The following is a 15,590-nucleotide window of genomic DNA, read 5'->3' on the forward strand; positions in this document are numbered from 1 at the left end:
GCTCTGAATTCCCCCAGAGAGGAGAGGGGTAAGGACTGTCCTGGTACTATGGTACTGTAAGCAGCTGGCATGAGATAAATAGTATAGAAGGGGATATAAGGCAGATGATCCTTTGTCCAGTGAGAACACAGTTATGGTCCCATGGGGTCTGACTTGTGTTTCTCTGTATGGTATAGTGGAGGAATGCAGGGAGGATTCCTCCTATTGCATGATCCTATTTGTCTTGTCTTGTCTTGACCTGAATTGCACAACACTACTAGTACTTTCAGCTGCTCCTGTTAGGGGGCGCCACAGCGGATCATCCGTTTCCATCTCTTCCTGTCTTCTGCATCTTCCTCTGTCACACCAGCCACCTGCATGTCCTCCCTCACCACATCCATAAACCTCCTCTTTGGTCTTCCTCTTCTCCTCTTTCCTGGCAGCTCCATATTCAGCATCCTTCTCCCAGTATACCCAGCATCTCTCCTCCACACATGTCCAAACCATCTCAATCTTGTCTCTCCTGCTTTGTCTCCTAACCGTCCAACCTGAGCGGTCCCTCTAATATACTCCTTCCTAATCCTGTCCTTCTTCGTCACTCCCAATGAAAATCTTAGCATCTTCACCTCTGCCACCTCCAGCTCCACCTCCTGTCTTTTCATCAGTGCCACTGTCTCCAAACCATACAACATAGCTGGTCTCACAACCATCTTGTAAACCTTCCCTTTAACTCTTGATGGTACCCTTTTGTCACAAATCCCTCCTGACACTCTTCTCCACCCACTCCACCCTGCCTGCACTCTCTTCTTCACCTCCCTACTGCACTCCCCGTTACTTTGGACAGTTGACCCCAAGTATTTAAACTCATATGCCTTCGTCACCTCCACTCCTTGCATCCTCACCATCCCACTGTCCTCCCTCTCCTTCATGCATAGGCATTCCTGAATTGTACAACACTAATTGTCTTTTATTATCAGCCATCATTGTTTCTTGTGACCATTTCTGAGTCCACATTGTTTGCAGGTAATTTCCATGACAAGCTAAAAAAAACAAGCAAGTTATTACACAAAAACCACACCAACATACATACAGAGCCATACAAGCATATACATACAGGTACTTCTACTCCGGCACGTGCTGCCAGCAGCCACTCCCAGCAAGCAGTGGCTGTCTCCATACCATGCTCTGTAAACATCTTAAGAGGAGACCAGCAGAGGTGATGCAGGAGCTGAAGATCACAGTCTAGACACCAGAGACCACAAGACCACATGCCCAAATTAATATAGCACCAGTCAGAAAACAAGGCCTTACTTAAACATGCATGCAATGTTCGGTACTAAACCTGTAAGAAGAGAAAAAAAATGTAGAAAGCAATGACAAAAAAACAAAACAAAACAAAAAACAAACAAACACACAAACAACAAACCTTCACTGTTGATGAGCAAGGCAGCCAGTTTAAACATGGCCTCAGTAAAAGCCTCTGGTTGCCCACTATCCAACGCCTCACCCATCTGCTTGACCATCAGCTGACTGAGATCTGAGTGGCCCCGGACTGCCTGTGAGAGGTGGATCATACCTGACACCTACAGATGAAATAGAAGACAAAACAGTCCTGATAGAGCTGGAACAGTACAGACCCATCTGTACGTACTATGTTTTGTTTCTGACCAAAGATACTGTATAATTAGCATAATTGGGCGGCCTTACTTCTCCAGAATATCTGTTTCTGAGGTTGAGAGAGGCCATGAAGTTGGAGTAGTCCTTCTTTACACAAGCTGGTCTCTCAGTAAGCTGGGTGGACTATAGGTGACAGAGTGAAGAATGAAATGGTTAATGTTTGAAATAGGAGCTGAGGGTCCGCGGTGGTGTAGCGGTCTAAGCGTCGGCTTTATGTCGATGCAGTTGCCCACTGGGGACCGGGGTTCGCGCCCCGGTCTCGTCAGATCCGACTATGGCCGGACTCGATGAAGCAGCAATCATTGGCAACGCTGTCTTCGGGAGGGGGGCGGAGTCGGCTTGTGTTCGTCACGTGAATGCGTCTCTGTGTGTGTCGGAAAAAGCAGTGGTTCGGCCTGGAGTTGCCTTGTCACGAAAGTGGGGAGGCGTCTCCTTCGAGACTGCCGGCCGGAGAGATGCAGTTGGCGAACGCATGCAGTACAAGGGTGGGTGTTTGAAACAAAATAGGGAGCGACTGGCCACTAAATTGGGAGAAATCAGAAATAAACTTTAGAAAAAAAAAAGAAATAGGAGCTGAATGATGTAACAAACACTGATCAAGTCTAACTCTTATTTGTCTCATAAAGAAGTCTTTCTTAAAAGTTCAGTGAACTTTGACCTTGCAAAAATCTGCATAGCGGCAACCAATCAGATTTCAGAGAAAGTCTGCTGTGAAACATTCCATCCCCCTGACAAATAGGTGACAAATGTTTGTCTGTGTACTCTGGTTTAAATACAGTGCATCCGGAAAGTATTCACACCCCTTCACTTTCCCCACATTTTGTTATGTTACAGCCTTATTCCAAAATGGATTAAATTATTTGTTTTTCTCATCAATCTACACACAATACCCCATAATGACAAAGCGAAAAAGGTTTTGTAGAAATTTTTGCAAATTTATTAAAAATAAAAAACTGAAATATTGCATGTACATAAGTATTCACACCCTTTGCTATGACACTCAACATTGAGCTCAGGTTCATCCTGTTTCCACTGATCATCCTTGAGATGTTTCTACATCTTCATTGGAGTCCACCTCTAGTAAACTCAATTGATTGGACATGATTTGGAAAGGCACACACCTGTCTATATAAGGTCCCACTGTCGACAGTGCATGTCAGAGCAGAAACCAAGCCATGAAGTCAAAGGAATTGTCTGTGGACCTCCGAGACAGGATTGTATCGAGGCACAGATCTGGGGAAGGGTACAAAAAAATGTCTACAGCTTTGAAGGTCCCAAAGAGCACAGTGGTCTCCATCATTCGTAAATGGAAGAAGTTTGGATCCACCAGGACTCTTCCTAGAGCTGACCGCCCAGCCAAACTGAGCAATCGGGGGAGAAGGGCCTTGGTCAGGGAGGTGACCAAGAACCCGATGGTCACTCTGACAGAGCTCCAGCATTCCTCTGTGGAGAAGGGAGAACCTTCCAGAAGGACAACCATCTCTGCAGTACTCCACCAATCAGGCCTTTATGGTAGAGTGGCCAGACAGAAGCCTCTGCTCAGTAAAAGGCACATGACAGCCCGCTTGGAGTTTGCCAGAAAGCACCTAAAGGACTCTCAGACCGTGAGAAACAAGATTCTCTGGTCTGATGAAACCATGTGGTGGCTGTGCCTGCAGCCACCACACAGCCCTTGGCAGGGGTTGGCCAGAGTCCAATGGCATGGAGAACCAAGATGACTAGGAACCACCCTCTATCGTTGTGACCTGGAGACATCTTCCAACAGTTCCGCCGTTGAGGTCTTTGTTGGATCGCACTTTGTCTGGAACCTCCCCCTTGACCTATCTGACTTGGCTGACCCTACCAGGAGCCAAGCTCCGGATAGCATAGCTCTGAGGATCATTGCTGCACACACGCTACTCCACCACAGCAAGGAAGCAATCCAGGGGTGCCCATACACTATACCATATACCAGGGGTGGGCAATCCTATCCAGAAAGGGCCAGTGTGGGTGCAGGTGTTTGTTCCAGCCAAGCAGTTACACAGCTGTGTCTCCTAGTCAAGTTCCTCAGCAAAGACTCTACTGGTTGATTAGTGGGATCAGGTGTGTAACTGCTTGGTTGGAACAAAAACCTGCACCCACTCCAGCCCTTTCTGGATAAGATTGCGCACCCCTGCACCATACCACAACCCATCATCCCCATATACAATGCTATATACTCCCCCTATATTACACGATATTATCTAATGTACCAGAAGTATACACTATATATTCACCTTCCTTCCACCTCACAACTGCATACTATATTATACCCATGTTACAACCACAATAACGGCAATAAGTGTAACGAGTATAAAGCAGTTGAATGTGTATTTACAATTGTATAATTGTATTGCACAAACATTTGTACTGCACATCTGGTTTAAAGAGGTAATGCACATCATAGATATGTAGGTGGGATATCTTGACCAGAGGGGGCTGTTTACAAAGTGTCATATTTACATAATAAGTGTCTATTCCTGCACCATACTGTTAAGTGTTCATGAGAGAGATGGCCTGTGGCAAAAAAAACCCAAACTGTTCCTATGTCTGGTGGTTTTGGTGTCCATCACTCTGTGGTGCTTGCCAGAGTGTAGGAGTTCAAACAGACTGTGTCCTGGGTGTGGTGGTCTGTGCTGATTCTGTCCACTCGTTTTCGGGCTCTAGAGGTGTACAAGTCCTGCAAGGTGGACAGAGGAGCACCAGTAATTTCTTTCTGATAACCTTACTGTTCACTGCAGTCTGTTCCTATCCTGTTTTGTTTCTGCTCTGAGCCAGATGGATGGTGATGGATGTGCACAGGACAGATTCAATGACCGCAGTGTAAAACTGGCTCAATAGCTCCTGTGGCAGACCAAATTTCTTAAATTGCCGCAGAAAGAACATCCCCTGTTGGGCCTTTTTGAGGCATTGATGAGGAGTTGGAGTTGATGTTGGTCTCCCACTTCAGGTCTTTGGAAATGGTAGTTCCCAGAAACTTGAAGGTCTCCACAGTTGACACAGGGCTGTTAGATATAGCGAAGGGGGAGCAGTGCTGAGGGGTGTCTCCTAATGTCCACTCTCATCTCCACAGCATGCTCAACTCCAAGTTCTTTTGACTACACCAGAGCACCAGCCACTCAACCTCCCACCGATATGCAGACTTATCACCATCCTGGATGAGTCCGATGTTGTCTGCAAACTTCAATAGTTTAACAGTCCTTGGAGATGCAGTTGTTGGTGTAGAGGAGGAAGAGCAGTGGGGAGAGGACACATCCCTGGGGAGCACCAGTGCTGACTGTCCGTACACCAGAAGTGACTCCCCCAGCCTCACCTGCTGTTTCCTGCTTGTTAAGAAACTGTTGATCCACTGACAGATGGCAGGGGATACAGTGAGCTGGGAGAGTTTGGAGGAGAGGATTTCTGGAATAATGGTATTCAACGCTGAGCTGAAGGCCACAAACAGGATCCTTGCATATGTCGCTGGGCAGTCAAATGTCGCAGGATTTAGTGCAGTCACATGTTAACTGCGTCATCCACTGACCTATTTGCCCAGTAGACAAACTGCAAGGGGTCCAGCAGCTGTTCTGTGACGTTCTTCAGGTGGGCCAATACCAGTCGTTCAAAAGTCTTCATGACCACAGACGTCAGAGCGACAGGCATTCAGTCATTCAGTCCTATGATGGAGGGTTTCTTTGGGACTGGAATGATGGTGGAACATTTGAAGCAGTAGGGGACCTCACACAGCTCCAGGGATCTGTTGAAGAGCTGTATGAACATTGGAGCTAGTTGGTTAGCCAAGGCTTTAAGACAGGATGAGGAGACACTGTCTGGGCCAGGTGCTTTCCTGGTCTTCTGTCTCTGGAACAGCCTGCTCACATCCTCTACACGTATTTCGAGTTCAGCCTCAGTATTGGGGGGTTGCCTGAGGTGTGATGGGGTCTGTTGTTTTTGGGCTGGAATGGGTGAGAGATGTGAATTTCTCTCTCAAACCTGCAATAGAAGACATTCAGGTCATCAGCCAGGTCTTTGTTTGCCTCAGCATGGGGTCTTTTGTAGTTTGTGATGTCTTGCAGGCCCCTCCACACTGACACAGGGTTGTTCGCTGAAAACCTGTTTTTGAGCTTTTAGCCACTCTGATCTCCTTTGTCAGTGAATACCTGGCCTACTTGTACAGGGCTCTATCCCCACTGCTATAGGCATCCTGCTGGCCTGCCGAAGTTTGGCTGTGAACCATGTCTTATTATTGTTGTATGTGTGGAGGGTCTTGGTAGGTATACACATGTCTTCACAAAAAGCCGATGTAAGATGTCACAATGTCAGTTAGTTTGTCCAGGTTGCCAGCTGCAGCATCAAATACGCTGCAATCGGTGCAGTCAGAACAGTCCTGCGGTTCCTGCTTTGCTTCGCTGGTTGATTTCTTCACTGTTTTAACCACAGGCTTTGTAGAGTTTAGTTTCTGTCTGTAGTTTGGAAGAAGATGAACCAAACAGTGATCAGACTGCCCCAAAGCTGCTCGGGGGACAGAGTGATATGCATCTTTAAGAATTGTGTAGCAGTGGTCTAGTGTGTTATTTTCCCTGGTGGGGCAATTAGTAATATTCTGTCTGTATTTTGGTAATTCGTGGTTTAATTTTTCTTTGCTAAGGATTATGAAAAGTGGGTCCATATGTTTTTGTTCCAAGCCGGTAACCTGGTCGGCCAGGGTTGGCAGGGCACCATTCACGCTGGCCTGGGGTGGGATGTGAACACCGACCATGATGAAGAATGAGAACTCCTGCGGTGAACAATGACTCCACGTTTGGGCTGCAGTATTTACTTAATACTGTGGCATCTGTACTCCAACTTTCGTTTATCTAGAAGCAAATTGCTCCGCCATTCGCTCCTCTCGATAGCACCGTAACCCAATCCGCTCGGCGTAGGTGGGAGCCCAGCAGATGTAATCCACTGTCGCTGTGCCACTAGGTTTCAGTGAAACAAAGGGCAGCAGAACATGTAAAGTTCTGGTTCGTCCCGTTGACAAGCAGCTCATCCATTTGGTTGGTTATGGAGTGGAGCTGCACCAGGTGAATCAGGTGAATCGATGGGATTGCAGGTTGAAACCCCCGCTGTCAGAGCCTCCACCGCACATCAGCCCACTTCCCCCGTTTGCGTCGCCTCCACGTCTCACAGAGAGCCACTGTTCCTCCAACTAAGATCGCCAAACAAACCTTCTGGGTCCATGAAAACTGGTGAAAAACTATCTGGACTTGAATGCCTCATGTTAAGCAGTTGTTCTCGAGTTTGAATAACCGGACACAGAGAATAAACAAGAACAAAGAAAGTACCGGGGTGTCCGGGTAACGCAGCGGTCTCGTCCGTTGCCTACCAACATGGGGATCACCAGTTCAAATCTTCATGTTACTTCCAGCTTGGTCGGGCGTCCCTACAGACACAATTGGCCATGTCTGCGGGTGGGAAGCCGGATGTGGGTATGTGTCCTGGTCGCTGCACTAGCGCCTCCTCTGGTCAGTCAGGGCACCTGTTCAGGGGGGATGGGGCACTGGGGGGGGAATAGCGTGATCCTCCCATGTTCTTCGTCCCCCTGGTGAAACTCCTCACTGTCAGGTGAAAACAAGCGGCTGGTGACTCCACATGTATGGGAGGAGGCATGTGGTAGTCTGCAGCCCTCCCCGGATCGGCAGAGGGGGTGGAGCAGCGACCAGGACGGCTCAGGAGAGTGGGGTAATTGGCCAAGTACAATTGGGGAGTAAAAGGGGGGGGGAGAATCAAAAAAATAAATAATTAAAAAAGGACGTACTAGAGAGCGCTGCACTGAGGCTGCCATCCCCGGCGCCATCTTGCAGATTTCCTCCTTTTGTTTTAAAAATGTTTACTGTGGACTGTCATCTGTTCCCTTCTTTTTTGGTTTTTGCCCTTTTAATTTGCTTTTCTGTAAAATCCCAAGAACGCAAGGAATGTCTTCCACAGGTATCATTTTAGATATTTTGAAAACGTCTGCAGCGAAACGACCACGTTCGATAATCAAAATCAGTGGTTGAGCTTTTCGGCGCCTCTATATTAGTACTTTAAAATGACGTTTACGAAACTTAGAGACGGTTTAAGGGAAACGGTGTTAGTTTAGAGACGCGTGACCGCGTGACTCACCCCCAGAGTAGTGCTCTGTCTGTTGTAGCCGGCGAAGTGCAGGATACTTTCTGTGGCCATGGCGAGGCCTGTGTGCTGGGACAGGCCGGACATCCAGTTCTGATGCTTGTTCAGATACTCCTGAAAACCACAACAGTCACCATAACGTGTGAAGTACTACACATGGAAGAGAACTACGTAAGGCTGAAATGAAGTGTGCAGAAGGTTTCGCCGTGACACCTGGAGGTGGGACTTTGTGACAGATGGCGCCCATTTCATCGCCTCCTTAAGGATCTCCCCACACCGAGCTGCGAAGTCCTTCACTATGCTCTGTAATCACAGAGCTCGTTTAAAACTGGCCCACTGCGGCACGGTTCGTTAAGACAGTGATTACAAGATGGCTTTTTGAAAAAAAAAATACTTCAACGAAGGTTTTGACAGTGTCTCGGGCGCTTACCTCTCTAGCTTCATACGTGTCTGGCACAGTGATTCTGTAGGGCGTGTCCAGGATGTCGTAGTAAGGTGGGTCTTTGTGAATGTCCTGAAACACCGGGATCAGCATTACTGTCATTTTACAGGCATTCATTTTTACACGTATGAAGACAGACTGAAGAGACAAAGTATCCAAACAATGGTTTAACTGAGACTTTCCATCCATCCATCCACCCACCCATCCATCCATCCATCCACCCACCCATCCATCCATCCACCCATGCATCCATCTATTCATCCATCCATCCACCCATCTATCCATCCATCCATCTATCCATCCATCCATCCATCCATCCATCCATCCATCCATCCATCCATCCACCCATCCATCTATTCATCCATCCATCCACCCATCCATCCATCTATCCACCCATCCATCCATTCATCCATCTATCCATCCATCCACCCACCCATTCATCCATCTATCCATCCATCTATCCATCCATCTATCCATCCATCCATCCATCCATCCATCCATTCATCCATCCATCCATCCATCCATCCATTCATCCATCCATCATCCATCCATCCATCCATCCATCCATCCATCCATCCATCCACCCATCCATCCATTCATCCATCCATCCATCCACCCATCCATCTATTCATCCATCCATCTATCCATCCATCCATCCACCCATCCATCCATTCATCCATCCATCCATCCACCCATCATCCAAACCACTTATCCTGCTCTCAGGGTCATGGGGATGCTGGAGCCTATCCCAGCAGTCACTGGGCAGCAGGCAGGGAGACACCCTGGACAGGCCGCCAGACCATCGCAGCCCCCCCCCACACACACACACACACATTCACACCCGGGGACAATTTAGTACGGCCGATTCACCTGACCTACATGTCTTTAGACTGATGGAGGAAACCGGAGCCCCCCGAGGAAACCCATGCAGACACGGGGAGAACATGCACACCCCACACAGAGGACTCAGAGGACGGAGACTTGTACATTTCTTTATCACTTACTGCACTGAGGGAGAGGGACAGTGTTTGCAGTATGTCTAACATAGTCTTCAGCACCCGACCGCTCCATAAAAGGTGGGGGAAACTGCGGTGAGACATAATGCAGTTAACCATACTGGACACACAAATGCTGTCAAAACATTATTGCATACATGTACGTGTACTTGCAACAGCTTCTTTGTGTGCACAAACTACATGATGTGAGCACAGAGAACAAACACTGCACGGATCAGAAAAAGGAAATGTCGACACCCCCACAATGCAACCAGCCATCCATCCATCATCCAAACCGCTTATCCTGCTCTCAGGGTGGCGGGGATGCTGGAGCCTATCCCAGCAGTCGTTGGGCGGCAGGCGGGGAGACACCCTGGACAGGCCGCCAGGCCATCACAGGGCCCACGCACAAACACACAAACACACAAACACACAAACACACACCTAGGGACAATTTAGTCACCTGACCTACATGTCTTTGGACTGTGGGGGGAAACCGGAGCCCCCGGAGGAAACCCACGCAGACACGGGGAGAACATGCAAACTCCACACAGAGGACGACCTGGGACGACCCCCAAGTTTGGACTACCCCGGGGCTCGAACCCAGGACCTTCTCGCTGTGAGACGACCGTGCTAACCACTGTGCCAACATGACGCCCAAAACCATAACCAGTCATGTGATGTGGAAATGCTGCTCACTAAGACCAATTTTTGAGGAATTTGACCAGTTCAACAAGCAAGATTGTTCAAACTCTGAAAGGCAGAGCATACTATGCAGTGTTTCCTACACTCCAAAACGGTGTTATCTTTCTTTTTCAGAGCAGCCAAAATGCATTTCTACAGCAAGTATACCAGTACTCTGCACATGTGCACGTCACCGCTCTCTCACGTTTCAGCCAAGCCAGACAAATATTTGTCAGCCACCCTGCGGATCCTCTTGTGGATGTGGTTAAAGTTGACCAACAGGAACTGAGCATGGCGCTCGAGCTCCTCCTCATGGGCTTTGGTCTTTGGCTGAAAAGCAAGATATTGCACTCAGACAACCATTCGAATGAACTAGAAGGCCAAAACCAAAATTCCTCTTTAAAGCTGGGGTAGGCAACTTTCTTTCAGTGCTATTTGCGAATAAGTCAACATTGCTCCTACAGATTTGAGTAAGTCAAGTGGTCTGAAAGAAAATCAATCTGAAAATCACCGCTCCCGGTCGGTCTCAACCAATCAGGGGCCCTGTCTGTGATGGGCCAGTCCTACTGCCTGTTAGTCATTCACATGCACTTTTTGTCATTGTGGATTTCGTAGACCAGAGAATGTGCTCCAGTTATCAGGGCATCACACTGCTCAGCCTCCCTGGGAAAGTCTACTCTGGGGTGCTGGAAAGGAGGCTCCAACCAACTGTCGACCCTCAGATCCAGGAGGAACAATGTGGATTCTGTCCTGGCTGTGGAACAATGGACCAACTCTTTACCCTTGCAGAAGTGCTGAGGGGGCATGGGAGTTAGACCAGCCAGTCTACATGTGTTTTGTGGACTTGGAGAAGGCTTACGACCGTGTACCCCGGGGCACTCTGTGGGGGGGGGGGGGTATTGTGGGAGTATGGGGTACCGGGGCAGTTGCTACAAGCCATCTGGTCCTGGTATAACCAAAGTGAGAGCTGTGTCTGCATTCTCGGCACAAAGTCAAACAGGTTTTCGGTGGGTGTCGGACTCCGCCAAGGTTGTCCCTTGTCTCCAATTCTGTTTGTGATACTCATGGACAGGATCTCAAGGCGCAGCCGAGGTGAGGAGTGTGTCCGATTTGGCAACCTCAGAATTGCATCTCCGCTCTTCGCAGATGATGTGGTTTTGTTGGCTTCAGCAGAACTGGGGCGGTTTGCAGCTGAGTGTGAAATGGCCACTGGGATGAGAGTCAGCACCAACATTGGTGTTACTAAGAGATTCACTTTAACATATTTTTTACATGCACAGATAATAATGTATGCATGTAAATAATACGACAATAAGAGTTTGGTCAGTTACGACAGGAGAACGTAGCCATGTGTACGAACCTGGTCGGTGGGAAGAGTTACAGGAAGGAAGGAGGGAGCAGAGCGGGGGGGGGGGGGGGGGCGGGGGATCTGGATTTTTGGGGGGTGTTCTGTCAAAATTGCTCACTTCTTCAAAGTTGCCAGCCACAGCTTTAATAAGGAGGGGTTATGAAAAGAACCTTACTTTCTCAGCCATCAAGTGCAGGAAGATCTCAAAAACCTTGTCGCCTACGGCAACCACACACAGCATCATACCTGGCAATGCAAAAGGAAACATTCAAAAGGTGATATAAGAACTAAATGAACTGCAGTACATTTCCGTTAGTCCCCCCCCCCTTTATTACCCCACTCTTCCGAGCCGTCCCAGCCGCTGCTCCGCCCCCTCTGCCGATCGGGGGAGGGCTGCAGACTACCACATGCCTCCTCCCATACATGTGGAGTCACCAGCTGCTTCTTTTCACCTGACAGTGAGGAGTTTCACCAGGGGGACGTAGCGCGTGGGAGGATCACGCTATTCCGCCCAGTTCCCCCTCCCCCCTGAACAGGTGCCCCAACTGACCAGAGGAGGCGCTAGTGCGGCGAGCAGGACACATACCTCATCTGACTTCCCACCCGCAGACACGGCCAACTGTGTCTGCAGGGATGCCCGACCAAGCTGGAAGTAATACGAGGATTCGAACCAGCGATCCCCGTGTTAGTAGGCAACGGAATAGAGCGCCACGCCACCCGGACGCCCCACAGTACATTTCTTGACAGCAAACCTTTTTGACTACTGCCTACCTGATTTGTCCTTCTGTATGGCTCTGTCCTCAAAGTATCTGAACATGACCTGGAAACGATCAGAGTCAAGCGAGCGCAGCATCCTGGGGAATAGGAAAGTATGACAGGGCACAAAAGGTTTGAAGGCTGTCAGTATATCAGCATGTGTGTTTTCCATTATCCACCATAGATAAGCACTTTCAGCCATTACTAAGAAGTATTCATTAAATTTCCTTTCCTACCGCATGTATTCCAGCCTGTAAACTGAGAGCAAATAAGTGGACATGGCAAAGTCCAGTTTGTTGATGAGCGCAGACACCTCGGGAGGAGGGTCTAACAAGTTGATGATGGTGCTGCGCAGGTCATTGAGCTCAGCCTGGAACAGAACAACAAACCGTTAACAAGTGCTGGAGTGTGGAAAGCACTGGGGCATAGTTGCTTGCGTGCTTCTCCATACAGGGGTGACAGTGTCGTTCTTCAAGGCCGAGTTGTACTGCAGCTCTGAGCGCAGAGGCTCCCCACTGGGGAAGGTCAGCAGCGGGGATTTAGTGGCAATCTCACACACGCCTTCATACCACTCTTCTGGCCACAGACCTGAACGGTAAGATGAACACACACACACATGAACAACCTAGTTAGAGTTTTCCAAATTCTAAATGAAAAAACAATTTTTTTTTTGATTCCCCCCAGTTGAACTTTCCAAATTACCCCCACTCTCCCGAGCCGTCCCGGTCTCTGCTGCACCCCCTCTGCTGACCCGGGGAGGGCTGCAGACTACCACATGCCTCCTCCCATACATGTGGAGTCACCAGCCGCTTCTTTTCACCTGACAGTGAGGAGTTTGACCAGAGGAGGCGCTAGTGCAGCGACCAGGACACATACCCACATCTGGCTTCCCACCTGCACACACGGCCAGTTGTGACTGTAGGGACTCCCGACCAAGCCGGAGGTAGCACGGGGATTCGAACCGGCGAGAGCCCATGTTGGTAGGCAACGGACTAGACCCCCACGCCACCCGACATTTTTTTTCAAATGATTAACCAGTCACGCAGTCAAGATATATCAAGTGAGGAAACAGCCAAACAAAGGCTTTCACCTGATCCCTCCACAGCAAACCCCATGACCACGGAGTAGAGCCAGAAGTCTCTGAACAGCTTCTGCAGACGTGGTTTTGCTTCCTTGATGGGTGGTAATCTCTTAGTCAGCTACCAAAAGAGCAGAGCAGAAAAACAGGGTCTCTGAGGTTAGACGACATACGACCATCCGCTGTCTATAATGCGCTATCCTGATCTACTGGATCTGGACAGCACGATGCCCGATGCGTGATGACACACTTCAGGCGCTGAAGCTTGACCATTAAAGCATTGCTGTACAAAACGATCCAGATGGAACAGTGGCTACTTAGCCCAGACACACTGCTCTTGTGTGACGCCTCCTGGGCTACCACTAGTGCAACGTCATGGCTTCACCACGTTGGTTAGGACCCCATCCCCATGTTCTTTAGTAGCCTGAATAAAATAACATCTCTTTGAAAAACACTTCACCTCCTCCCATCACTACCTTCGATTCTACTTAAAACACATATCACCTCCTTCTATATTCTATCACTGCTTATCAGGGGTTCAAGCCTGAAGGGCTGAGACCTTATTGCCTAAGGGCAATCACTCAATTTATTATTATTATTGTTATTATCATTATTATTATTATGATCATCATTATTCATTCATTCACTCATTCATTCATTCATCTTCAGCCACTTCTCCAGGGTCAGGCCGCAGTGGCAGCAAGCTAAGTAGGGCACTCCAGACATCTCTCTCCCCAGCAACGCCCTCCAGCTCCTCCTGGGGGATCCCAAGGCGTTCCCAGGCCAGATTGGACATGTAGTCCCTCCAGCGAGTTCGGGGTCTACCCCGGGGTCTCCTCCCAGTTGGACGTGCCCAGTAAACCTCCAAAGGAAGGAGCCCAGGAGGCATCCTGATCAGATACCTGAACCACCTCAACTGGCTCCATCTGATGCAAAGGAACAGCGGCTCTACTCCGAGCTCCCTCCGGATGTCCGGGCTCCTCACCCTATCTCTAAGGCTGAGCCCAGACACCCTACGGAGGAAACTCATTTCAGCCGTTTGTATCCGCGATCTCACCCTTTCAGTCACTACCCAAAGCTCATGACCATAGGTGAGGGTTGGAACGAAGACTGACTGGTAAACTGAGAGCTTTGCCTCCCGGCTCAGCTCCCTCCTCACCACAACGGTCCGGTACAACGTCCACATGGCTGCTGATGCTGCACCAATCCACCCGTCAATCTCCTGCTCCATCCTACCCTCACTCGTGAACAAGACCCCGAGATGCTTGAACTCCTTCACTTGAGGCAACAACTCATCCCCAACCCGGAGGTCGTGTTCTGATGAAGCCAACAAAAAACTTTGTTGGCTACACCACCATTATGATGAATGTAATGTCTTTATCATGTGCAAACAATAAAACCACACAAAAAAAAAATCAGGCTTTCTGTTCTGTATGGACACGACATTGTGAACATTGTACTTAACATGTTATTTTGTTCAGCAAGTCTACAACCTCCTGATGACCACCTTAAAAGGGGACCATATAGGAATTATACTACAATGAATCAGTGTAATGATCAAATGATCTACGGAGCCTAATACGACAGGTAATAAGAAGTGTCCAACACTCACCACAGCAATAACAGGGATTAACACACCTAGGTTTCCAGCACTGCTTGATGCCTACAGACAAAAACCAAGTGCAGCTGATGATTACCCACTGATGTATTTATGTGCGTACTATGTGTGCATGTTTGTGTGCACGATACCTTCAGCGCCGGGCCCTTGTCTGACGCTCGCTCACTGGCCCTTTTGCCCTCCAAACCCAGCTGGACAAAGAGCTCAAGCAGGTTGACCAGCAGCTCATCAACCATGTGCTCAGCCTGCAGGTTTGCAGCAATATTGGCCAATGCATTTATCACCGCCAAGGAACAGTGTCTGTACAAACAGAACAAAATAGAAGACATATTTGCAACATTTCCAGAAAAGAAACTGTTATGATGTTAATACATCAAGTATTCGATATCATTCGGTGATTTATGTCAGTCTCTTATGCACTCACCACTCCCTTTTGACTGTAATTCAAAGTTATCAGGGTGCAGTGGCACTCACCTGTATCCATGATCCCTGTAATCATTGATAGAGTAGACCATGGAGCTGGCCTTGACGCTGATCTGCTGAAACAGATTCCAAACTTCTTGGTAGATATATTGCTGAAGGGGAAGAGGAAAATAATTATTGAGTAAGCTCAAATGTAGTAAGAATAAACAGTAAAGAAAAAAGCCACAAGCGGTGATTCTGGGGGTTCAGGCCAACACAGACTGTTAGAAGTGGAAAGCTTCAACAGCTTAATTAAAAATATCCACCAAGTTTGGTGATGTTTGGACAAACTATCACTGATTTATGGCCAAATTTGCGCCAGGCCCATGCACGTCTGGAACTGGTGGCGCCCCCTATTGAGCTATTTAAAAAGTTTTACACACGGTTCAAGATTGTTATGA

At 48.5% G+C, this 15,590-nt stretch overlaps 1 protein-coding gene across 1 annotated transcript in view; it reads right to left on the reverse strand.

Annotated features, from left to right (window-relative positions):
* Positions 1-15,590, reverse strand: part of pi4kaa (phosphatidylinositol 4-kinase, catalytic, alpha a) — a 70,843-nt gene that overhangs the window by 22,212 nt on the left and 33,041 nt on the right. Inside the window, exons 17-32 of the mRNA XM_056290293.1 lie at positions 15,202-15,302; positions 14,859-15,027; positions 14,722-14,772; positions 13,122-13,230; positions 12,483-12,619; positions 12,268-12,401; positions 12,047-12,129; positions 11,451-11,521; positions 10,133-10,257; positions 9,253-9,334; positions 8,237-8,320; positions 8,020-8,109; positions 7,801-7,920; positions 1,687-1,779; positions 1,406-1,562; positions 1,094-1,221 (exon numbers count right to left, since the gene is read on the reverse strand). Of these exons, the coding sequence (XP_056146268.1) occupies positions 1,094-1,221; positions 1,406-1,562; positions 1,687-1,779; positions 7,801-7,920; positions 8,020-8,109; positions 8,237-8,320; positions 9,253-9,334; positions 10,133-10,257; positions 11,451-11,521; positions 12,047-12,129; positions 12,268-12,401; positions 12,483-12,619; positions 13,122-13,230; positions 14,722-14,772; positions 14,859-15,027; positions 15,202-15,302 (1,734 nt within the window). The remainder of the gene's footprint in view (positions 1-1,093; positions 1,222-1,405; positions 1,563-1,686; positions 1,780-7,800; positions 7,921-8,019; positions 8,110-8,236; positions 8,321-9,252; positions 9,335-10,132; positions 10,258-11,450; positions 11,522-12,046; positions 12,130-12,267; positions 12,402-12,482; positions 12,620-13,121; positions 13,231-14,721; positions 14,773-14,858; positions 15,028-15,201; positions 15,303-15,590) is intronic.

This window comes from Lampris incognitus, chromosome 12 (assembly GCF_029633865.1).
Source record: "Lampris incognitus isolate fLamInc1 chromosome 12, fLamInc1.hap2, whole genome shotgun sequence".
Classification (NCBI taxonomy): Eukaryota; Metazoa; Chordata; class Actinopteri; order Lampriformes; family Lampridae; genus Lampris; species Lampris incognitus.